Source organism: Pholcus phalangioides, unplaced genomic scaffold, assembly GCF_987345545.1.
Source record: "Pholcus phalangioides strain wild (caught in Gottingen) unplaced genomic scaffold, Ppha-v1.0 ptg000010l_1, whole genome shotgun sequence".
NCBI classification, from domain to species: Eukaryota; Metazoa; Arthropoda; class Arachnida; order Araneae; family Pholcidae; genus Pholcus; species Pholcus phalangioides.
Genome location: NW_028301603.1, coordinates 44,643,785 through 44,670,617, shown reverse-complemented (window position 1 = coordinate 44,670,617; position 26,833 = coordinate 44,643,785). Strand labels below are relative to the sequence as shown.

General features: G+C 35.4%; 1 protein-coding gene across 1 annotated transcript in view; it reads right to left on the bottom strand.

Moving 5' to 3' along the window:
- Positions 1-26,833, bottom strand: part of PpD3 (protein phosphatase D3) — a 102,889-nt gene that overhangs the window by 38,895 nt on the left and 37,161 nt on the right. The window contains exons 6-9 of the mRNA XM_089238530.1: positions 20,315-20,439; positions 11,733-11,798; positions 11,490-11,588; positions 10,656-10,761 (exon numbers count right to left, since the gene is read on the bottom strand). Coding sequence (XP_089094656.1) covers positions 10,656-10,761; positions 11,490-11,588; positions 11,733-11,798; positions 20,315-20,439 — 396 coding nt within the window. The remainder of the gene's footprint in view (positions 1-10,655; positions 10,762-11,489; positions 11,589-11,732; positions 11,799-20,314; positions 20,440-26,833) is intronic.

Here is a 26,833-nt window from a genome sequence, read left to right as displayed (position 1 = left end):
TGGTCATGTCTCTGTTTTTGTTGTACCCATGTCAGGAAATTTTTCTGACAAGGACAAACCGGGTATCAAACTCGCGACACCTCTAAACATCCTTTGGTACTTTAGGCGAGTATCTTATCAACCTGGGTTACTGCGCCCCACGAGGACAAGCATAATGAGGACAAAAATAGCTAGTGTCACTCAGAAAAAAAGTCAGCGTTCATCCATAAATACAATGATGGTTATTTGAAATTTGGTTTCATTTTTTGCCCTGACACCAACCAATTGCCAAGACTTCAATGTGTTATTTGTGCTAATGTTTTGGCAAACGAAGCCATGAAGCCATCGCATCTCATCCGACATCTCAGCACGAAACATCCTGATTTTGCGAACAAACCTATTGACTTCTTCTTGTGCAAAAAAGGCACCCTTCAAGCAGAAAAGAAAATTATTTCTCAAACTTCAACGACTGACTACTGATTCACTACTATCGACATCATATTTGATATCGTTACAAATAGCCAAATGCAAAAAAAACATATACTATTGGCAAAGAACTCATCAAGCCTTCTTTAATTACTGCTTGCCGAGAAGTGTTAGGCCAGTCTGCAGCAAATAGAATGAAAGACATTCCATTGTCAAATGATACCATAGAAAGGTGCATATCCGACGTGGCTATAGACAAGGAAATGCAACTCGTAGAAAAAATTAAGATGTCAAAATTATTTGCAATACAGCTGGATGAATCCACTGATGTCCAAAATCATAGCATTTTGCTCACGTACATTCGGTTTATTAATCACATTGATAATGACGTGAAGGAAAACATTGAGTGTTTCGGAATTAGCTGCAAACACAACCGGCAATGAATTTTTCAAAGTTTTGAATAATTTTATGAAAGATAATGGATTGGATTGGCAAAATTGCATTGGAGTTTGCACTGACAGTGATGAGAATGTAACGGGTAGACATTCGAGTTTAGTAGCTAAATATGGTGAGTAAAAATAACTTATCAATGCATTGTTTCATTCACAGGGAAAAACTGGCTTCTAAAAAAATGATTCCTGAAGTTAACGAAGTCCTGTTGCAATCGATTAAAATAGTTAATTTCATAAAAAACCGTGCTTTGAATACTAGATTGTTGCCCATCGCCAATGGGCAACGATCACAAAAATCTATTTTTTCATTCAGAAGTTGGTTGGCTGTCCTAAGGTAAAGTTCTGAAGAGGATATATGAACTTTGAAAGGAAGTTGAATTGTTTCTTATTGGTAAAAAAAGTAATATGTACCACTTGTTTCAAGATAAGAAGTGGGTAGACATGTTGGCATACCTCAGCGACATATTTTCTTCCATAAATGAGTTGAATTTGAAACTTCCAGGATCAGAAACAATGTTTCATTCTTGAAATAAGGTTGACTCATTTAAAAAGAAACTCAAAGTCTGGCTGAAAATGATTGGTGAAAATAATTATGAAATGTTTGTCATACTCAGATTATGTTATGGAAGATGACTTGCATTCAAGCACCCTTATTCCAGATGTTATTGAATCACATTTAAAGATGTTGCTATTGTCGTTTGAAAAATATTATCTGGAACACGAGGGAAAAATACATGTAGATCGTGAATCCTTTTCTTGAATACAAAACACCAGCCCTTTCTTATCGAGAAACCCTTGAACTAATTGAATTGTCATCCAACAAAGAATTGGAGAGTACTTATAATTCTACTAGCCTTGCAAAATTCTGGATAAAAGTAAAAAAAAAATTTCCAAATTTGCATGAGGTGGCGATGAGACTTATTCTTTGTTTTTCTACCATGTATCTTTGTGAAACAGCTTTTTCTACTATGACTGTGCTCAAAACAAAACAGAGAAAACGTTAACAACTTTTTGGCTGTCTCCGTTTGGCTGTTACTTCAATTCAGCCCATGATTAACGAAATAATGGACAGAAAACAACTAAAGTCTCATTAGTGCCATAATCCAGTGTAAGTCACTTATCTTTACTTCAGAAAATTGAAGCCAGAAGGCAGAATGGACACGAAACAAACGCAACTCTACAACATAAATACTTTAGGGCCAAGCCAAGCATACACTCACAACACACATTCCGGCATGTGCAGATTCATTAGAAATTCTGTAGAGGAATGTGTACGAGGTGCGTGTTCTGTTAAGTAGCAGTAGTAGTGGTAAGTCACTGTTTTTGAAGTTAAATTGAACATGGTTCGTACTCTTCCAACGAAAAAAAATTCAAGGACTATTCAAGCACTTTTCAAGGTAAAACTTAAAAATTCAAGGACTTTTTTTACAAAAGCATATTTTTAACATGAATAGGCGCATATTTAATTTTGATTAAAACTTTCAGAGATTACATTTCTACCTACTTTATTTCACATCATCTGTAATGAATAAAGGAGGCCACATACACATATATATCATACAAAACATGACACATTAAATAATAGTTCATGCCTGTCAATTTCCTCATTGAAACGTAGTTTAGTCTCTAAATATTGCACTTAATTTCCTTTTAAAGACTAAAAAAAAGAACTCTTCTAAAGATAGATAAAGATTAAATTATTTCTTTCATTAATTCTGGATTTATTTATTTCATTAATGCTGGAATAATTTCTTTCATTAATTCTGAAATTTTTTCATCAATTCTGGAATTTTTTCATCAATTCTGGAATTATTTCTTTCAACAATTCTGGAATAATTTTTCATAACTTTTAGAATTGCTTTCATCAATTCTGGATTTGTTTCTTTCGCTAATGCTGAATTATTTTATTGATTCTAAAATTATTTCATTAATTCTGGAATTATTGCTTTATTAATTTTGGAATTATCTCTCATTAATTTTGGAATTATCTCACATTAATTTTGGAATTATCTCTCATTAATTTTGGAATTATCTCACATTAATTTTGGAATTATATTTCATTAATTCTGTAATTCTTTCTTTCATTAATTCTGTAATTTTTTCCTTCATTAATTTTGGAATCATATCATCGATACTGAAATTATTTCTTTCATTTATTGTTTTAAACTCCTTTAAACAACTATGGATACCATTAGAAAATAACTGAGATGCGCCGACATTCAACGCGTCACGTGATCTTCCAAGTAATTATGTAGACCACTGACGTCATACCAGCGCCGGTACTAGAACGCGGGAGGGGGGCAACTGCAGAAGGACTTCTACTCTAGAAATAGGTATTGGTTGGTTGTTGGGGGCCAGAGCGTGCCGACTGAGCTGAAGAAAAAAAACAACGATCGGAAGTTCATCTTGAACTCTAGCTTTTATTCCATAAAAGTTGCAAGGAAAAAAAACAAGATCATTTACGATCATAAAAGAAATAAATAAATAAAACGGCCGACAAATAACAACCGGCAATCTCAGGGAGAAAAAAAACAATCCAGACATAGACGAGGAAAAAAACCAACCTACAGTACAAAGCCGAGCTCCTGTGAGGGTGAGAGCATGCCGCCAGCGATTTACATATTGCGTCGGGCCGAGCGGTTCCACGTGCACAGAGAATAAAAAGGGAAAAAACATTCCAACATAAGTTTTTGGCGCCGCATGAACCGAACTGTATCATTTCGCGTCGACAGAAACGTTTTACATAATCACACTACGCGTTTGTGTATTCCTACCGTGGCGCATCAGCTCACGGCCCTGCTATCAGCTACTCTGTCATCTGCATGCTCCGGTTTGAAGGGAAGCATCGAGCTCGATGAAGGGAAGTGAAAGAAAACAAAAATGAAGAGAAGATCGGTAAAACGAGTGGCGCACAACGCATTTGACTCCTCCAGAAACAGTCGGCCAATCACGCCCGACGTAAAACACTGCCGCGTGAGGCTTGTTGCGCTCTCTAGGAAAACAGTCGAACTTGTTTTCTTATTATTGGTGAGTGGACGCCGTATTACGCTGGGCGATTCACTTTGCACGCGGCACAAAAAACCTGCTCCTACGAAAACACGGCTTTATAATAATGGGGAAAAACGTGCTTTAAATCCAATTATCCAGGGTTATTGGCTACTAAGGCTTTTTCCCTGTGCTTTGCACTTTTTAAGGACGTCACTTACGAAGTAAAAAAAAAAAAAATGGCGAAAACTATTTCGGAAAACACAAATTTTTCATCACAGAATTCTTAAAATAAAATTCTTTTTCAAGGACTCATTTATTTTCAAGGACTTTCACGGCCTTGAAAATGAACTTTTTTTTTTCAAGGACTTTTCAAGGTTTTCAAGGACCGTACGAACCATGTTGAAGTATTAATTTGTGTTGGGAGTATAACGTTAAATTCCGAGATTCGTGAAACTTCATTTAGATATTTAAATTAAAATATTAATTTTCCTGTTTCTGAAATATCTAAGGTGGGTGACGTGGTAACTAGTGTTTACCCTGAAATCTTACTGCTACGGCTGACTTTTTTGGAGGAGCTACTATGTACACAGATTTTTCTCATTGATTTTATGTTGTAACTAAGAACAAAGGCTCAATTTATGTTACAGTGACCAAGAATTTCACATTATTATATATGAATTTTTGATTAGAGAGAGAGAGCAGGGCTCAGCACGGATCATGGCCTCAAAACTAGTGAAAATAGTGACCAAAATATTTGAAAAAGAGACCAAATAGTGACCAAAATGTTCAAAAGTGACCAAATAGTGACCAAAATAACATTGAATTTTGATTATTACCAAATTGAATGAATTGAAATTGAATTTAGTTTTTACTAAACTTTGTATTTCAGTGGAACTCATTGAAATTACTTTTTTTACATAATAGTGTGAAATAAATCAAACTCAAACGCATTTTGCTAACCAAAAAAGTTTTGAATAACTTATCAAATTTATCAACAACTGTGTGTGAGAGAGTAACATTACATCCTTTTTAAGTAACAGTAGCAATGCCTTTCCCCCATGTTGCTTTCCACAACCCATCTTAAAATCAATTTAAGAAGGAAAAACTTCAAAAACGGGAAAAAATTTTCACAGAAGGAAAAAAAATGAAATAACACAAAATTTGATGAGAGAGTTTGTCCCATCTACATTCTAATGGATTTTTCATTCATATTATGCTATGAATGACAGTATACAAAACGTACTCAAACTTTTTTTAACTAGTACAAATTTTATTTACATACCTAGGTTTGTATAATCCATTCCAACAAATTTTAAAAAATTTACTAAAATGATTTTTAAAAAAAACTATAAAATTACATTTTTACAATATTATTTTAAATTATTAAATTAAAATATTACTTAAATTATTTAATTAAAATATTACTTAAATTATTTAATTAAAATATTACTTAAATTACTGAATTAAATAAATTATTTAATTAATTAATTATTATTAAATTATTATTTTAATTATTAAATTAACTAGATTTTAATTATTAAATTAACTAGATTTTAATTATTAAATTAACTAGATTTTAATTATTAAATTAACTAAATTATTTTAATTGTTATACGTTGAGGGAGGGCAATCCACCCCCCCCCCCCCCCATCATCAATGCCACAGCCTACTGATGCATACATGATGTATTAGTATATCAATTGTCATCTGCTGCACCCCTAAGACCTTCAAGTCTATCTCCACTTATGGCTGGACTGGGAAGGATGGGGCACCAAAATAATATTGCCGTTGGGTGAGGGAGAAAATAAACCAGTTTTGAAATTGTTTGGTTTGAGAAAAAAATTTGTAAATATATATTTTTCTTTTTTTTTGCACACAACACATACACCCCTGCAAAAAAAACATTTACTCCTTTACCCAGAAACAGTATAATTTTGGCCCCTCCACCCGTAATTTTTAACAGAAAAAGACTCCGCAGCCTTCCCCGGTAAATTTCCCATGAATCTTGTAAGCACCAACGTGGCGACTTTTTCCGCGCCAATCAATCACCGTTTTGTGGCGGTCAATTCAAGATGGCTGACAAAGGGCACATAAAATTACAAAAAAATATATAATTTATAATATGAATCAACCTAATATGCGAAAATCGATAGAAATATATCGGAAAATACGGAAAATTAGGATAAAATGAACACAAAAATCGAATCAACGACCAGTGCCGTCTTAAGGCATGGGCCCACCTGGGCACTGCCCGGGGGCCTCAAGCAAAGAGGGGCCTCACAAAAATGAGAGCTGGTTGAAATTTTCGAGAATGTTTGGTAGGGCCTCCGAAACATCAATTGGCCCGGGGGCCCATGATACTCTTAAGACAGCCCTGTCAACGACATACAGGGTTTATAAATGCGGTTGATACAGAGTTTATGGATGCTGCTGTAAGGGTTACCTATTTTAGAGCGAAAAAAAGTCACCACGTTAGCTCCGACTCCTCCCGCAATTTTCAACGAACAAAACCAGTGAACTTGCCCCCATCCGAGACACCCGATTTACCATGGTCATAATACGATATTTTTTTCTGGAGGGGAAACGTAATTTTACTGCCCCTTGACTATGAAATTCGATAATTTTGCAAAGAAATTTAATTGTGTTTTCTTAAATATACCATTCCATCAAAAATGTCGTTCGAGGCATTGCCCCCCCCCCCCACTCCCAGTTTTGGATCTGATCACGGTATGTAGCCATGATCAGATCCACTATCGCCCGGGGCCGGTATCCATTTTTTTAACGGAAAAAGAGTAAACTCTGCACCCTGGCACCCTTCCTCGTTCAACACCCGTGGAACCAGACCCGCTCTCTCCTATCGCGGTCATAACAGCGACTCGAGACAAAAACGTTTTAATAACTACTTAATAAGTAACTAATAAGTAATTAACTTCTAATAAGTTTTTTACACAACACCGATATTAAGTCAACAATCAGTATCGTGAAGATGCTCTAAATTAAGTTACGGCCAGAAGCAGATAAAGGTCAGTTGGTGACGGCTCCGGGCATAAAAAAAAAATTAATATTAGGCCCCTTAAATTAGGAAAAAAGAAAAAAAGTGTAAAGTAGGAGTCAGAGGCGTGCTCGATGTGCCCACCGTTAAATCTGCCTCTATTTACGGCTGGCATGCACGTTAACCGAGTTTTTATCAGCCTGATGACCAATTTTCATCTGATTTGGAAACCCTTGTGTTAAACTAAACGTTGAATTGTAGGATTCTGTGATCTTTTCATAAACAGTTCTCCTTTCGATCATACCTGGGGCTAGGTTTCTTGCTGAGATTTAAATCCAGTTAGAAAAATATAGTACAAATTTTATTTCTAGATAGATCGCGATTTTCAGTCGGATGATTTTTTTTATTGTAAGTAAATTCTAAATACTTGCGAGCTTCTTTAACCTTGGCCACATACGTGCTTTGGTATTCTCCAGCTGCGCGTAAGTTAATTACTGCACGGGCTCTCTTAAATCGTCATTTCAAATATTAAAAAAAATTAACAAAAGTAACGATAGAACAAACAACTAATGTAACTTGCTCGATGCTCCAAGAAAGGAATTTGGCCCTTAGGACTAAAACTTTTTAAAACAAATAAAATAAAGGATCAATTTTAAAATAAGATGAAAATGAAACAACGAGTGAGCATGCGTGGGGAAATAAGAAAGAATGGTAGTGGGGGGGGGGGGGATTCTTTGTTGTAAGTACGCCTTTAACGCTATTTTTTTCCGACCGGCTTTTCCATAAAATGACTCTTTAAGCAAGGAGCTTTCTTTCCAAGCGCCTTGAAATCAAGTTATGCTGATGTCACACGGTATGCTCCCGGGAAGATAAGACGCCTCCATGTATAGGGGTTCTATGGGAAGGGAGCTAACGATCGTAGTTCAATGAAGGGAGGTAGAAAATTAGCGACCTTGAACCATTAAAGTTCTTCCTTGAAGAAAAGAAAAACACTGACAGCAGAAAAACGTGCGAGACCAAGGTTTTTTTGCTAAAAAAAATGGAAAAAGTGACCTGGGCCAGGAAATACGTAATAAAAGTGACTAGTTTCTAAAAAAGTGACTTTTAGTGAAAAAAGTGACCCGTGCCGAGCCCTGGAGAGAGAGAATGTATGTATTTTTAAGCCATAGAATAATATGTTTAAAGCAATTATCTCACCTTTCTTACTCAATAAAAAATTCGAGCACGTTAACATCCCTCACTAAACACGTAAATAAATCGATACCTATTAAGCGATGTATGTGTAATTAGAAATTTGATTTGTTTCATTAATTATTTGAGTTAATAAATAATGCGGAATTACTTATTAATAGTTTACGATTACTGTACTTAAAGTTCGTATAATTACTTTATGTTTCTGAAATACACTGCTGGCCACCGTAAATGCAACACCCTGAAGGAAGCATGCAAATAATATGAAATTTACAACATGCATTAGCGGAGGTGAGATATGCAAATGATTAGAATTTCAGCGCAGACGCACATCACGCGAGCCTGTGGCGCCACTTCAAAGCGCTATTTAAGGCTTGGACATTTCGACGATTTGAAGTACGGCAATTGTGTTTTTCTTGTGGTTTTTTCAAAAAAACGATCAATTATGCCTCGTAGAAAACAGCGATCATCTTTTGATCAAGTATCCGAGTTCGACAGAGGAAGGATAGTGGCCTACCGAGATTGTGGATTATCTTTCAGGGAAATCGGTAGTCGTGTTGGACGAAACCAAACAACTGTAATGCGGATATGTGATCGTTTTATGCAGGAGGGTACGACGGACCGACGTGTTCGATCGCATCCACCTCAGTGCACCACTTCACGTGATGACAGGCGTATTGTGCGTATGGCAGTGACGGATCGCTCAGCCACATCACGAACCATAGCACAGCACATTCAGTCTGTACCGCATCATCCAGTGTCTGCGCGTACCATTCGACGCCGTTTACAGCAGAGTGGTCTGTCCGCAAGACGTCCATTGCTTCGTCTACCCTTGACGCAGAACCACAGACGTCTCCGCCACCAATGGTGCGATGAAAGAAGGATGTGAACGGCACAATGGAATGAAATTGTCTTTACTGACGAGTCACGCTTCTGTCTGCAACACCATGATGGTCGGATTCGAGTCTGGAGACACCGTGGAGAGAGGATGCTGAACAGCTGCGTTATGCACCGCCACAGTGGTCCTGCACCGGGTATTATGGTATGGGGCGGTATTGGATATCACTCCCGCACTCCTCTAGTACGCATTGCCGGTACTTTAAAAAGCCAGCGCTACATCTCCGAGGTGTTGGAGCCAGTTGTCCTACCCTACCTTCAGGGCTTGCCCACAGCCATATTTCAACAGGATAATGCGCGACCACACGTGGCACGCATTGTCCAAAGGTTTTTCGTCAATCGCCAGATTGAATTGCTTCCCTGGCCAGCTCGCTCTCCGGATCTTTCGCCGATAGAAAACATGTGGTCCATGGTTGCTCAACGATTGACCCAGATTACATCCCCAGCTGCCACACCAGATCAACTTTGGCAACGCGTGGAAGCTGCTTGGTCTGCTGTATCCCAAGAACACATCCAAAGTCTCTTTGAATCAATGCCGAGGCGTGTGGCAGCGGTGATCTCCAACAATGGCGGCTACTCTGGCTACTGATTTTGGCAGGAACCACACTTCACAGAAGTCTATAAATTTAATCATTTGATGCTTGGTCAACATGTTATCTACAAAATAAATATTGTTGCGATATCTCTTGTCTTTCTCGGTGTTGCAATTTGGGTGGCCAGCAGTGTATTTTAAATTTTGTATGACTACTCAAGACCGGGCCTTCGAGTCATGAAAAAATCATTTGCGCGGCCGTGATATCAAAAAAGTTGAAAACCACTGGGCTAGAGCAACTCCCTATCGCCTGAATTCCGACTACCCACACTAACTCAGCATCATCTGCAAATTCAAATTCGCTAACAATCCCATCCACCCCAAAGCAGAAAGTTTTGCATTGTTCTGCAATGAGCCCTATCCTGACTGGAAATTTTTTGCGTTAAAAATCATCACATTACCATTTTCTACACTTTTCCTCAAAATTCTTCCAGAGTGTACTGCAGAAGCAGTAATTGTTCTGCAACATATGTTGCAGATTTCGGCATATTCTGCTTCGGGGCCCATCCATATCCTGATCAAGTTTATTGTCAAAAAAGGGAAAAAGTATCTGGCCCAAGGACACTTCCTCAAGCAACTCTACTTGTGACACCTGTCCAATCAGAGAATCCCCCATTCATTACACCCTGCTGTGATTTATCTCTCTCTACCAGGAGTCTGTTGAATTCAACAAGTTGCTCCTAACCTCATGTAAACGCTTCAAGAGTTTACAATGTTGGACCAGATCAAATCCATTCTGGAAATCAAGATAAAAAAACATTGATGTTTTTGCTTTTTCCCAAAGCCTTAGTCACGCTGTCATAGAAGCAAATGTGGTTGATTACACACGACTTCCCAAGACATATTTGTTAAACAGGAAGAAGCAATCCAGAAACTAAATATTATTCACATTTTGATGAAATAAATTCAATCTCCATCAGGCTGCAAGCAAAATAAGCTTTTTACCCATAGAAAAAAATATATATAAATACAAAATTCTGCCCTAAGTATGACTTGTTTCCATGGAATTCAACTCTAAAATCTCAAATTCTTTTTTAAGCCATGTGAATATAGATTATGTAGCAGTTTTGAAAGAAAGCAGTAAACACAAATGAATAATAACATGAATGAAAATAAAGACTTTATATCAAATACTTACCTCTAGACATAAAAAAATGTTCTGGATACAAAAGCTTGAAGCCAAAAAGAGTAAAAATACATTCAACAGAGAACGACCCCCTGTCAACAAAATCGCCATTGAACAGCTGTGAAATAGAGTCAAGAAACTATCCTGGATACCAGATTAGAAACAAGTCATTTTCCTCAATTCAATAAGCTTGTGGTGCTTTAATCAGAATAATTTATGTGAAAACGTCTATTAAGGAAAGAATTTTTCCCCATTTATTTGCACCTTTGAGAAATAAAATAATAAATAAACAGAAAATATCAAATATTATTTCATTCCAATCTAGCTGCACAGTATTTTCATGAAGTTTAGAAAGACTTGTGTGTGTTTGTGTACACCAGGGCTTGGCGAATCCCAGGCATCATGTTGCTATAGCAAATTTTAAAAAATTGAAATCAGTGCCCAAAATTTTCATGTGATTACTAAATTCTCATTTCATGTGATTCTCAAAAATTATGTTCATGAACCTTTTCTATTTTGGTTGGCATAAGAATTGCCAAATGTTAAGTCTAATTATGAGCATTAGACAATAAATATTCCTTTCCAGAATGCAATAAACAGTAATTACATGAAAGTTTATCCTGGAAAGGTATGACAGATACACTAATGCATCGCTTACACCAAAAAATATGGTCATAGGCTGCGTATCAAGCAAAAATTTATACCAAGTTGTATTATTGAGGTATATTTGTATTAAGAAATAAAATCAATGTAAGAAAGTAAAAAAATATGCATCAAAAGGAGACTATAAGAAATATAATTACAATTACAAAGCAACTATTCAAATTAAAAAAAAAAAAAGGATACATATGGATTCGTTTCAGAAGGCAGTCCGTTTTTGTCAAATATGTTAAGTAGATCATAATACTGGCCATGAATGTCACCACACACAGTGAACTCCTGCTCCTGTAGTGATATTAACAAATAATATGGAAATAAATTTTTGCAGCCAGAGGATTATACTTTCTCAAAAATTGCTTATTATAATCACGATATAATATTTATGAGAAATCTTAGAAAATTTGTGAAGTAAAAAAGACAATAACTTACATCAGCTATGTCTATTTCTACAAGAGTAGGCATATTCTGAAATGCTTTCTTTGCTTCAAGTAACATCTATCATAGAAAAAAAACCAAAAAAAACCCCACAAAAAAAAAAACAGGATATCCATTACTTACAATTTTGATAAAATCAAAACAAAAACAGCATAACTCAAATCATATGATTCACAAACATGGTGCTGTGACACCAGTCACAGGCATGTTCTGAGAAAATAAATTTTGTACATAGAAATAAGTTAATACAGCTGTTGCTCTCAACTAGTGTAATGGGAATTCAGGGCGATGCCAAAGCAGGATTGGGTTTTTGCCAGGCAAAAATTATTATTTTTCTCAAGACATACCAAGCTTTTCAATTACAAAATATTATTTTTAATAAAAAAATTAAAAAAAAAAACATGTGAAACTTGTAGACGTGCCACCTTTTGAAATCCAGAAATCCGGAGATTCTCCCGAGGGGAGTAGCCCCCCCCCCCTCGACACTCATAGACTCGATCAAAAAAAAAATCCATAACATTTTCTTTTAATAAATATTTTTTAATAAAAGAAAAAGTTACATTCTCTTCCCCCCCCCCAAGGCACGTTCTGCATTGCCCCTGAGAAGAATATAATTCTATGCCATTCTTTCCATGCAGAATAGAGAAATGATATCTACATCCTGTTCATAAAGTATGTGTTTCCTTTCGTGGATGCTATCAGTGATTGATAATCTTGGTTATATTAATTCTTAAAAGCTTTATATTTAGCTGTATATAGCTTAAAGTTTTATATTTTCCTTCTGAAGATGTTTAATCGGAAAAAACGTTTTAAAAAATTCAAATTACAAAGCTGCGGACGAAAAAACGCATTTACCCCGTGGCTGTTAATGGAATACAATAATGATTATACAGGAATTTCAGCAACAAACGTCATGCCCCTGATAAATGATTGCCGATAAATGCTACGAAAACAAAGTCGCGTCTTTGCCAGTTGCTTAAAAATGCGGTCACAAAGACTTTTTTTACGGCTGCTCGATGAAAATGACTACGACTGTCCTCTACAGGTGTTTTCCCCTAACGACGACGGTAATTATTGATGCCACGACAACGTGAAATCTAATTTTCTGCCAAAATCCGGAGAAATTTTAACAAATCCGGAGAGCGGGAGGAAGGATGAAAAATTCGGAGTCTCCCGCCTAAATCGGGAGAGTTGGCAGGTCTGAACTTGTAATCACCTAAATTTGTTATAAAAAACTGATAAGTATGAGGTTTTATAATTATTTATTCATAAAATTTGAAACATAAATCTAATTTTTCAATACTATAAATTTTTGCCACTGACAAAATTGTGGCAAAAACTATTTTTTCCGAAGAGGATTTTACCACGGTTTTTTCCACTGCGGCAAAAACTTGCCAACTCTGTGCCAAAGAATCTTGAGATTGGGCAGAAGTACAATGATAGATTAAAAAATTTTCAAGGGTGTCACAAATATGAAGTGAAAATCCCAGTCAAATATAAGTAAATCTAAAAGCAAACTTTCAAACACTGATGCATAATTTTATCGACATTTCATGTGAAACAGAAGTCAGCAATCAGATTTACCTGGTGAGCAACCACAATTTTTTTTGTATATAGCTTTGTTGATTGTGCATAAAAAAAAAAATTATTAACGCAGATTTATAGACAGCTATGTCTTATCTGCAGCTTCTTTTGACCGGTTGGAATAAAAACAGATATTTTGAAAAAAACCAGGACCAACTACCTCTTTCATCCAAGATTTCATTATTGGTCGATGAGATTCACAGGTACAAATTATACAACGCTGGAAATTATAAGATAAATATCATTCTTCTTCAAACTATGAAAATTTGTAAGTGTAGATTATATGCAGGACATGATTTCAATGGCCTTTTTGTTTATCAAATATTGTCTAAAACACTCAAATTTCAAGTCTCCCTAAAGATTTTACGCCACATGATACACAATGGGGTATTCATTTTAGTCCATGTGTTGAACTGCATCAAATAAATGCTCATATGTTTATGCTTTTCATAAATATGTTAGTCATTAATAACAAACTGACACCACTGATTCCATCACGGATTAGTTCATTTGAAGCAAGGATTTTAATAAAAATGCAGATAGAATAATCAAATAAGTATATTTTCCAAGCAACATATCAAAACATTACTTCAGACTTAGATTCATGCATTCACCGCACATGTTTTTCTTTCTTTCGAGATTTGGTAACCAACCCAAACACAATCCACAGTCAATGTTTATGCATATGTACTTTAAAGACAGCAATCAAAACATCTTAGAAATTCACTGGCTTCTTTATTGCTGAAAATTATAAGTGAACTCTACAATGCATCGCAAAAGTTTAGGCGCAACACTAATTTTGAGTTTTAAGTTATTTAATGTAAATTGTCAGGCTTTATAAATTTTGTGCAGGATTCCCAAGCCAAACAAAAAACACATAACAAAGACAAAACATAAATCTTGCTTATTTGCTAAATTATAGTGAAGACAATAAAATTACATGCTACAAAAGTTAAAGCACAAATATTAAATACTCTTTTTTAGAAAAATGATACAAGTAATTTTAGTAACTTATGTTATTGCCATTGATTTTTATAGCATCAAATACATGATTTTCCATTGGGAGTACCAGGTTTTGAACCAATTTTGGACAAACATCAAACCACGCTTTCCCACTGGTGTTTTTCAGTTCTGAAACCGAGGTATTGTTTTTCATCGTCACAACACAACATATGCAGATACTCTATATTTTCCCCATGAGGTTTAAGGCAGGGCTCCCACTCAAAAAATGAGAAAAAGTAGGAAAGCACAGGACTAAAAAAAGTAGGATGGGGGAGGGTAACCCCCCTTAGACAACATAATCATAGCATAATGGGAAAAAATTCCTAAAAAAAATTTTTTTTAATTAACTTTTTTTCCCCTAGCACTATTTCAGTCAAGCTAAAACAAAATGACAAATGGCTTGGTTACAAAACCAATTTTTGGCCAAAACAGTGCACTAGCAACCACAGATAATTCTTTGCTGTCTCTCCTCATATATATTACATTCTTTTTTGGAGTCTTCCAAAGTGAAGAGCTTATCAACTCTCTTCGACAAGACACAGCAAATTTCGAAGATGTAAGTTTTTTAAGAATGATGCACCTTCGAGACCACTTTCAAAAGCACAATGCAAAATGTGTAAATTACAAGATCCGACGTAAATACGGCAAGGTGAACCAGATAGTTTTAGTGTGTTGTTCATCATTTTTTAAAATTTCACTGTTTTGTTCACATTTTACTGTTCAATGCCAGTGTAATCATTTTTGACAAATGAAGCACTTCCATTTCTAGCTCTTTGCTGAGCATTGTAAATATTGTTTATGCCTCTTCATGCCTTAAAAATACAGAAGACAACTGAGTGCTATTGGGTAGCATCAGAATCACCAAACCTATAATAGGCCTACGTATGCAACTGCTTTCAAATGCAAACTGTTGCTTCATCTATTTGCACCATAATTTTGAATGATGAAAGTTACTGTCCAAGACCATGAAGTAATAAATACAAAATTATTTTTCCATCTAGACAGAAGTTTTTAATGACTACTATACTTGAACCCTCAAACTAAGCAAATGAAAAATTTATCAATTAAATGGTCCACATACACCCCCCCCCCCCCCACTTTTCCAAATTACCTTAAAAATTATACAATTTCTGCTTTGGCAGAATCATTAATTGCATTCTCCAACATTTGTAATATTTGGCAATATATCAATAATTTCCTGCTCAATTAAAATCAATTACACAAATTTTGTCGATAGGATTTGGTAAAAAAGTAGGAAAAGTAAGACAAAACCGAAAAAGTAGGACAAAAGTAGGATGAGTGGGAGCCCTGGGTTTAGGTTTTAGACCAGTGTTTCCCGAAGTGGGTGATGGAAAGGTTGAAGTGAGGCGATATAAGCTACGCGTATAACATAGCAGCCTATGGATTGAGTTGTGGGGGGGTGGGGGAAATTTCTCTGAAGAAGGGGTACGTGAAAAGAAAATGGTAATGGCAGCCATCAATCTCAAAAAGAGCAAAATAATTAAAAACATTAAAAATAATTTTTAAAAGTACGTAGAGGTTTTTACTAATATTATCAGTTGTAATATATTGACTTCTTCCCTATCAATAAAATCTTCTATAACAGAGGGGTTGCGTTCGCTGGAAGGTCCGACCTTCCCTCCTCTCGCCCAAACTATGATCGGGATTCGTGAATTCATTCCTCTCGACTCACTTTTCTTCGGCATTTTAGATTTGATTGTTGATGCATGCTGGACTCTGCATTAAAACAAAAAAATTAATTTGTGTTGCGTTTAACTTTTTTGTGGGCGTGTGTATTGAGATGTGTGCATGTTAATCTTAATTTTTTACGTCAACTTGTCAATTGAGCACCTACTACTAACGTGATTTGCGCTATGGATTAGTGACTGAAAACTAGATCTGCGCGGAAGAGGACTGAAACACCGAAACGAAGTACTGTGCACCTGTAAACGTGAAAACATGTTTTGAATCTTCCAAAAGCGATTCTGCCAAAGCTACTAAAACCTCTTACTGCATTAGCTATCGTATTGCAAGACGAGGAAAAAATCACACTAGTGGTGAAAATATGCCGTCAGATGCATGTTTTGCAGAGGAAAATGCTCTCTTATAATGAGTTTAATATCTCTGTTAAATAATATGGTGGCTCGAAGAATACAGGGCATGTCAGACGATGTTGAGAGCACAGCCATAAGCCACGTCAAAGGTTGTGAATTTTTTTCCTATCTAAGTCGACGAAAGTACCGACGTTGCGCAATATTCTGTGCTACTTGTAATTGCCAAGTACTTTGAAAATCTTTTTATTTGTCACCCATTGAAGGGGTCGTACGACTGTTAAAGACTTTTTTGAAGCAATTAATCATTATTCCCTTGAAAAAAGAATTTAATGGTCAAAATGCATCGGGCTCACAATAGATGGAGGAAGATCCACGGAAGGTTGTTACTCAGGCCGTCGTGCACACGTGGCAGAAGTCGCTCCCAAAATGAAATGGACTCACTGCTATATTCACGGCCCTGCGTCAAAACCGTTGCCTTCAAATTTGCGAAACGTTCTTGATGAAGCGGTCAAGGTTGTCAACTTTGTCAAGGTGAATTCTACCAACTACAGGTTGTTTAAATTGTTGTGTGAAGACATGGACATCCTTCACAACGTTTTAGTCAGTTTTCGGGCTCGTCACCATAGCGAATACAGTGAACTTTCCAGAAAAGCCATAATGTTTTTGTTGCCGATTGCGAGCATGGAGCTTGTTAAACGGCCGTTCTCTTCGTATACTTATATACAAAAACAAATATAGAAGCAAATTGAACGCAGCACCGGATTTGAGTTTGTATTTATACTCTTTTAAGCATAATTTTTCAAAACTTTGTAATTCAATACAGTCCAAAACATCACATTAATTTCTTTCACAACTTGGTGTTAATTTGTTTGCTTACTTGAAAAATAAAAAAGCTAAGTAATGAAAAAATAGACCATTTTTAATTTAATTCAACATGTACCTTTTTGGAAGTTCTTCGAAAATTGTAATGGGTGAAACCGATTGGGGGGGGGGGTCTGGAGGATTCTTGTTTGGGGGTACGCGGAAAGGAACCGAGCCAACTGGGGGTACGTGGACTGAAAACTGAAAAAGGTTGGGAACCACTGCTTTAGACTGAAAGCTGGCATTTTCTAAAACTGAGACATTTTTAGGTTTGAACCACTTTTTTCGTTGACTTTAAAGTGTGAATGGAAATGATCCTGCTAAAAAGTCCAGTTTGACAAATCTATATATATAAAATTGATTTTCTGTGTGTGTGTGTGTGTGTTCTCTATACAAATCTACAATTTTAGATCGATCGTCGCCACATTTTGCATATATACCAAATGGGACCCGACTTGAACGATAGGCTACTTTAAAATTTCGTCAGACTAGGGCAAATGCCCCAAATGTGCAAAAAACTGTCCGGCAACAATGGTTTTTGGGCCTCAACAATCACTTTCCGAATGTTTACTTTGGTTACCGTGGTTCCCTAGCGATGAGTTTCTTTATGAGACGTGTTTATGTCTTTACAATGGTTTATCACTTCTTTAATGCTGCCAGTTATGTATAATAGTTTATGCCTTTATAATGGTTTGCCTCATTTTCAATACTCTCAGTAATGAGACTTTTTGAATAGACGTCATAATCATCACCATCATCGCTTTGAGGGTCAGGAAAAGGGTGATCCTCATAGAAATCACTATTAAAATTGCCGATTTAACTGCATAAATACGGAAATTTAGTGGGGGGGGGGGGGGGTTCCTGCCACATCAATAATTTTAAAAATTAAATTGAATTCTCGATTTTTGAAATATGGAATTCACTTGGAGATACGAAGCCCAGAAAATTAAAAATATGAATAATTTGTCGGATCTACTTTTGAGTTTGATATCCATGTAATAACATTGATTTCAACTTTTTATTTATATCTTCTCAAGCATGAAAATTAAATTCTAGGTATTGTCTTTTGATATTTATTTGCATAAATTCATATAGTTTAGGATGTTTTTAAAATTAGTTATGGGTCCCGTAAAGTACATCGAAAAAATTCCACAGCTTTAATTAAGCATTTCTGGAAGCTCAAACAGGCAGAAATTCAGGGGGAGGGGATCGAAATACCTTACACCCATAAAAAAAAGGGGGGGGAGCTATTCATTTCTATGTTTCTTTAAATATAGATGTTTCTTTCATGAGTCGCGCAGGACGTCGCCATATTGGTTAACTTAGACACGGTTTGCATGTCCCTCAAAGAAAGAGGGAGATATCGCATGATCCAAAAAGCCTCATTGAAGAAAACCCGAGCAGCGCCGGGTATTGTAGCTAGTGCCTAATAATATTCCAAAATGGTAGTAAATGGCTTTCAAGTGTTTCTTGGCACATTTCTTAATTCTGACTATCATTTAACCCTACGTAACTAAACATTCATCTGATAGACTGTCAACTACATTAGTTACTAAGCAACACTAATTTAAGTTTAGTTATCTAGGGTTAAGAATGCCAATGAGGTCTGTCCATCATAACCAATTCATAAGCTCTGCATACCATCATCAAACTTCCACTTTGCTGCGTACTGAATAATGTTCTTGGATTCATTCTCATTGCATGCTAATAATAGGAATAATGTGGTCTGCACCACCTATATAAATTTCAATCCTTTTCATCACCAGAGACTATATGGAATCATTCACCGTAATACAACATATGGCATAAAGTCCAGTTCAATTGAACTTGCTTATGGTGATGTCTCAAGGGAAGTATATGAATCATTTTGTCCTTTTACGTATAGTGAAGTTTGTGAATTAATTTAAGAGCAATTTCTCTTAAAATATTTAATTCTGTTCTATGCACATGTTTTATTCCACTAAAATAGAATTTTTGTTGCAAAGTAAGTCTTCGTATTTTTCTGTCGACATGTTAAATGGTCACGCAGGGTCTTCTAGATTTCAATTTTGGTTCATAATGTTCACCTCATGCTAGCACTCTATAGATGCCTAGTTTAAATTGATTTCATTAAATAAAAATCAACGAAAAAAGATTTACCTTGTGATCTTGGTACCCATAAACATAGTACTTCATTGTTCGAGGACTGGGTGGATTTTGGCATGATGCTTAACTGATGAAAACATCCAAAGGTTCAAGTAGCAACAATGAAAAACACCAGACGTAAATATATGGAGCATATTGAAATTTGCATAAATTTGATTCTGTACCTATAATTTTAGGGCACATAAAATTCTATTTTTTAATTTTTTTTTTTTTTTAAGTTTCAGTTTATATGAACCCTTTACCTCAGATATCCTAGATTACATGATTTCTGATCGATAAAATTATTAAAAAAATCTATGTTATTTTTAAAATTCATTAAAGAACATATTGTGTGCCTAAACTTTTGTGGTGCATTTTATAAAAGGTTAATAAAACTATTGTTCCGAACAATTTCCACAAGACTTTGAGATTGCAAAACAAGAAGCGGTTCAACGGACAAACAGATTTATTTTACAGAACAGCAATTTACACTTACAACCTAATCAGAGAGCTAACAACTTTCTCGCAAAGTTCAATCACAACCAACTTTTCATCTAGTCTCCCCTCTTTTGATCGTCCCGCTATTTATAGCTCGTCGAAACTTCGAGAAAAAGAATGTTCCACAAATTTCTATTTCATAGTACCGGGTTTGTGATGCCACTGTCTGGAGGGGCGGATCCCTCTGGAATGTTCTACGCCAATTGCATATCTTTGCGCTAAACTAAAACCGGTATTCACTTCTGTTGCCAACAGATTTCAATATGTTTGAGAACCATCCAACAAATCGCGCCATCTATCATCTATAGATCGTAACACTATGTTTTTTAAGGTGGTGGACAACTTTGAACAAAAAAATACTGAAGTTGACAGTCCCCTGTCATTTTTCTGACATAATTTGATCATATAGTTTCCTTGAAAATTTTTAAGGGAGAAAATAAAAGATAACATTACCTGATAAGCATACCGCCTGTGTAACTTGTTGCCATCCCTGAAACAATCCATTAATTCTCTCATGAATTCTAGGGTAACTTTCCCATCTTCTTCCAGCCTTGGTCCATCATAAGATTCAGGAACAGCTTTCGAAACATTTATTATAAGCATATTGTCTCAAATATAAAGGATTAGTACCATATCATGAAAAAAAAAATTGAGAAAATTTGTGAAATCTATAATTATATAAAATTGATCTTCTGTCTCTGTGTGTGTCTGTTCTCTATACAAATCTACAATTTTAGATTGAATGATCGTCACCCCCAAACAGGCGAAAATCTGTCGGCAACAACGGTTTTTGGGCCTCAACAATCACTTTCGGGATGTTCACTTCGGTTACCATGGTTCCCTACAATGTGTTTCAGATGTCAGGGGTCTGTCCAGACTTTTTGCACAGGGTCCTGTTTTTGTGAAAATGTACCTTATTTTTGTGAAAATGTACCTTATTTTTGTGAAAACGTTCAAAATAGCAGTGAAAGTAATACTAATTAAACAGCAACCTCATTTTCCTATTTTATTTCATTTTTATTATCATTTTCCTAGTTTTTGATGCACTCACAGCTTGTTTGTGTTTCTGGCTATATATATGCTTGTTGACACATCGTGTTGGGTGATCATCAAATTGCACCCCCTTGGTCAATCCAGGGTCCCTTATCAAAAAATGTAGAACATATTTTGCAAAGAAAGCCAGATGCAGAAATGCTGTAACATAGCCAACTGTGAAGCTTCTCAAAACGTGCGATGTTCAACAAATTCGGTACTTTTAGACCCATTTTTCTAGCTTCTGTAGATGAAATTTTCTTAAAATCCGGCTCTACCGACGAATTCGTAGCATCTTTCAGCGCTTCCGATAAATCAGCAATGTCTTCCACCGCTTTCGACGAATCGGTAATGTCTTTCGAAGAAACGGAATTGTCTTCCGACGAATCGGCAATGTCTTTCGAAGAATCCGAAATGTCTTTCAGCGCTTCTGATAAATCGGTAATGTCTTTAGGCGCCTCCGATAAATCGGTAATGTATCGCGCCGTTTCCAAGGTTTCGACAGCGTGGTTCGAAACCGATGAAGGAAGCAATGTTTCAGTAATTTTTTCCGGGTTAGCACAATTGGAATTATCTGTATCTGACGTCTTTTTGGTGACGTTTTCAGATCCTCGTTTAAAAAACGATGTTATGGAGCTGCATCCCCTAACGTCAGTTGGCCGTATTTTTTTAATGTAGTAATCACTATTCCTTGAATTTCCACCTGTTGGTGGTCGACCACGCTTCATATTAAATTTTCAAAAATGAAAGCGCAATACAGGAAAAAAAACGTGCACAAAAAATCCAATTCTACAATTGTTGATGATTGTTGTTGTGATTCAAAGACCATTTGAGGAGAAGTGCGGGGCTAAAGCGTTTGTATAATGGCATAGGTTGCGCGATAAAATATCGGACGCGGTCAATCCGTGGTCAACCAGCGGGATGTCCTAACCAGAAGACTAGAAACAAGGAAAGCCCTCTCAAGGTCACGCTCTTTCTCCGATCGCCTTTTCAAGGTCATGTTTTCCGGTATCCAACCAACAACTTCTATAGATAAGATTACTCATCTATGGGGGAGGGGGTGGTGGTGTTGGGCCAACAATACATGCTTAAAAAAAAAGATCAATGGCTTTCTATTACAACTAGGGTCATAACTGATAAGAATTTTGTCGCACAGCAGTCGCAAAAGTTCGTTTTTTACGACGTAATTTTCATGAAGGGTTCGTTTTCTGGAATTTTGTGATGGATCCGTTTATTATCCTCCAAATTTTGTGAAACATCCTTTTTTTTAGCCCCGGAATTTTGTGAAGGGTCCGTTTTTTAGCCCCGGAATTTTGTGAAGGGTCCGTTTTTTAGCCCCAGAATTTTGTGAAGGGTCCGTTTTTTAGCCCCGGAATTTTGTGAAGGGTCCGTTTTCCGGACCCAAATTCCGGCTGGACAGACCCCTGGATGTGCATATGCCTTTACAATGGTTTGTCACTTCTTTAACGCTGCTAGTATATGTATAATAGTTTATGCCTTTATAATGGTTTGCCACATTTTCAATACTCCCAGTAATAAGAGCTTTTTGAATAGATGTCAGAATCATCATCAGCGTCATTTTGAGGGACAGACAAAGGATGAACCCCATAGAAATCTAGAATTGCAGATTTTACTGTAGCAATTTAGTGGGGTTTTCCGCCACATCAATAATTTAAAATTGTATTGAATTCCTGATTTTTGAAATATTAAGTTCGCTTAGAGATATACGAAGCCCAGGAGATTAAATATGAATTAGCCAGACCTACTTTTGAGTTGGATATCCAGGCAATAACATTGATTTCAACTTTTTATTCACATCTTCTCAAGCTCCAAAATGAAAATGTGTCTGCATTGCCTTTTAATATTCAACTGCATAAATTCGTGTAGTTCAGGTTGTTTTAAAATTAATTATGGGCACGTTAAAGTACATCGAAAAAATTCCACACAGCTTTAACTAAGCTGAAACATTCAGAAGTTCGGGGGGGGGGGGGATCGAAATACTTAGCGCCCTTAAAAAAGGAAAAAAAAAATATTAATTTCTACGTTTCTTTAAATCTAGATTTGTTTCTTTCATGAGTCGTGCTGGAAGTCGTGGTATTGGTTAACTTAGACACGGTTTGCATGTTCCTCAAAGAAAGAGGGAAATATTGCATGATCCAAAAAGCCTCATTGAAGAAAACCAGGGCAATTAACCAGGCATTATAGCTAGTCTTATATAAAATTGATTTTCTGTGTGTGTGTTGTCTATACACTTCTACAGTTTTAGACCAATCGCAAACTTTTGCAGATATACCAGACAGGAACTGATTTGAACAATAGGCTACTTTAAAAGTTCATCAGAGCTGGGCAAAAATCTCTGAAAACAATGGTTTTTGAACCTGAACAATTACTCTTAGAATGTTTACTTTGGTTACCTTGGTTCCCTAGCAATGCATTTCAAACATGCATATAGGGGTAGAAAATGAAAATTTGATTCTTGTAACAGGAAAAATTATTTTTGTAGCACTTTAAAATTTTGGCAGTAAATAAATTACACAGTTTTTACATACATGCAGTAGGGAGTTTTTGACATGACAAGCGTCAAAAACTGGTTTAAACTGTCAAAAACTGGTTTTTGACATGACAAGCATCAATAACTGGTTTAAACGGTCAAAAACTGGTTTAAACCGTCAAAAACTGTCGAAAACCGTCAAACCTAAATGAATGCCTTTTGATAATGTTTTGAACATAATAGGTATACAACATGATGAAAAACTTACTTTTTGGCATATTACAATGTTTTATTTTTAAACATTAATTTATTACAATAATTAAAACAAAATATTAATTATAATTTGCAATTTTGAATTCTTCAACATCAGAGCCTAGTACATATAAAATATAATTTTATGGTTTATTTATCTAAGCTACTCATTACCTGTGTTCAATTTGTTAAGTGGATTAGAGCTGCTTATTCAAAATATGTATGATAGGGCATCAGGGTTAGGTTTTTGACCCCTGAAACTAACTCGGTATTAAAACTGTCAAAAACTTACTGCCAATGATGTCAAATAGTTTTTGTTAACTTGATAGATATGTTAAATAACAAAATACTTACTTTTATTTAGATTAAAGGGTTTTATATTCAGAATTATAATTACTGAGGAAAAATATATATTTTGATATTTTAAATTTTGTGATCTGCCCAAAATTTTATTCCATATAAAAATTCTCATGCAGCATCTGTTAATGCACTAATTAAACTCATTTATTTTCACCTAAAAATTTCTTAGCTCAGGGTGTATAAATTCACAGAGCTTTAAAGAGTATTTCAACCAAAGCAGAGCTGACAGGACTTGATACCCAAAGCATTTTTTTTGCATGTTTGAATACAGCTTCAATTGGAAAACCATTGCATTATAAATACTAGTAAATGTACCATATCATAGTGCAAAAGTAAGAATAAACCAAGTTTGACATATACAAGCTAGCATTGCCAAATTAAATGACATTTTAGTCCTACAATTTAGTATTTTGATCGCTAGATATATTTCAATGTTATGTGCAATAAGAGTATTGTTTTAAGTATCAGTGGTTATCTAGATAATTTAATAATAACAGAAATCAACATTACATACATGATGTAATAAACTTTTTTAAACACTTATCTGTTGTAAAAAGAGTACAGCAGATAGTTTATATCAATGCATATATATAAGCAGTTGAAGAAATTTTGGAAGGCCAAGAATCATCTTGAATCAAAGAATGTCAAATCGTTCCACAGTTTTCCCTTCAATGTTCATGTTATGCTTTATTCAAATTTTATAAGAAAAAAAAAAAACATATTGTCCAAAATAATTTTGTCGGGAGTAGAAAATTATTTTAGAATCTTATTAAATATTTATTCTTTGTATAACATAGTCACTTTAAACATTACATGCAATTAACGTGTGCATTTTCATTGGGAATTTTTATATCGAAAAGCAATATTTGAGGTTTTTGACAAAGGTTTTTGACGTGACAGTTTACACCGTCAAAAACTGCCATGTGTCAAAAACCTGCCAACCCTGGTACACAGGATTACTTTTTACTTTAAAAAACAGTTATCTCAGTTCAGAAGAGGGGAGGAGCCTCCCCCAAGGCACAAAATACAGAGATTTCTTCTAGACGAATTATTTTTTAATTTTTAAATCAAGAAAAATTGAGAAACTTCTTTGTATTTATATTTTTATACATTCTCTATAATATCAACAAATAAGAGACTTTTAACATAGAGACATTGTAACATATGGTATTTCAGATTTCAAAACTAATGGAAGATTCCAAACTAACTAAAAATGAGTGTTTTTAGATTTAGCTTTTAGACTTGGTAATTACTAATTAAAAAAAATTACTACAGGAGAGACATCAAACACTCATTAGAAAAGTAATTCCGGATTCATACAAAATTTCCTAAATAAAAATTAAGGAGTTTTTAAGTACTTTTTAAGGAGTTTTTAAGTAGTTTTTAAGGAGTCATGGCAAACTTCATAACTTACAATTTTACAGCAAAAAAAAGTGTGGGGCACATATGCAAATTTATTTTTTTTAATTTGCCAAACAAATTTTCCCTCTTCTGAAAAATATAGAGGTAGAAGTGGCTCAGAAACTACAACTTTTGATTTGTTACCCAGCATCATAAGAATTCATAAAATAATCAATCCATATACATAATTTTCTGTTGCCACCAAAGTGTTCTAAAACCTTCAAGTTTTGGCCAAAAATATAACTCGTAACAGCATCACATAAATTATAAAAATTCTAAAAGTGATATTCATTCCTCCTCCCTTAATTATTCAAAATAAAAAACCACAGCTGGCAAAGATTTTTCTTACAAAATTATTTATATTTGCAGCAACTCTTTATTGAGCAACATCTCATCCTCAAAGTGGATCAACACATACACAAATTCTTTAAAAGTAAGTTTTTCACTTTTCCTTCTTGTTTTTCAGTTATACTCAGAAAGAAATTGTTGCAAAATGGGAGCAAATTTCAGGACATTCAACACTATGTTTGGCGATTTAACACTCGTTATTTGGAGAAATTTACAAATTAACTCATAATTCAGTGGACTAGCTCTTTTATTCGTGAAATGAATTTTTTTCCCTTGAAACAGCAGGATTTGACGCAATGACGATCAACCATAGTAATTTCTGCTGTTCGAAGTGGCGACTTTTTTCTTTTTTTTCGAAAACGGATACCGTGGTCGGTTGTTGAGAAACACTGGATGAGTAAACCATCTTCCGCTGTAGGATTAAGGATATGATCAGGATTTCACGATGAAAAGCCAGATGAGGGGCCGATAATTTGAATAAGGAGCTGCGGTTACCCCAATCCAATTTTCGGGGACAAAATTGAGAGCGGGAACTTGCCGGGAAAATCCAATACGCATCTGAATTCAATTTCAATCCCCCAAATTTTGTAGAGGGCGGAAAATACTCTTTCAAATTTTGCTTAACTTTTTTTTTTCATAAGATAACATACCGCTTAAAAAAAGAAAAATTTATTAAAATATCAATAAAAAAAATTTTTTTGAATACCTCCACTTAAAATTTTGGAGAGGAGTAAAATTACTCTTCAAAATTATTTTCCCGGATAATTCTAAGTGCGACTACGGAAGGGGTGGTGCTTAAGTTCGAAGGAATAAAACACGCTGCCTGGGAAAGAATCGTTTCGTGGCACACAAAAACAAAACTTTTTTGTGCCCTTTTCTGAAAATCTGGGAATTTAATGTGCTGGGCGTGTCATTGTACACACTATAGAGGAGAAATATAAGTATTTCTCGTTCTCCTCTAAAACAGTGGTTCTGAACCTTTTCAAGGCGCAGCCCCGTTTCATTCATTTTTGGGAGTCGAAGACCCGGTCAAACACACAACCAAAGGAAAATGGAAAAGGGTAATCACTCGCGGCGCGGTATGAATG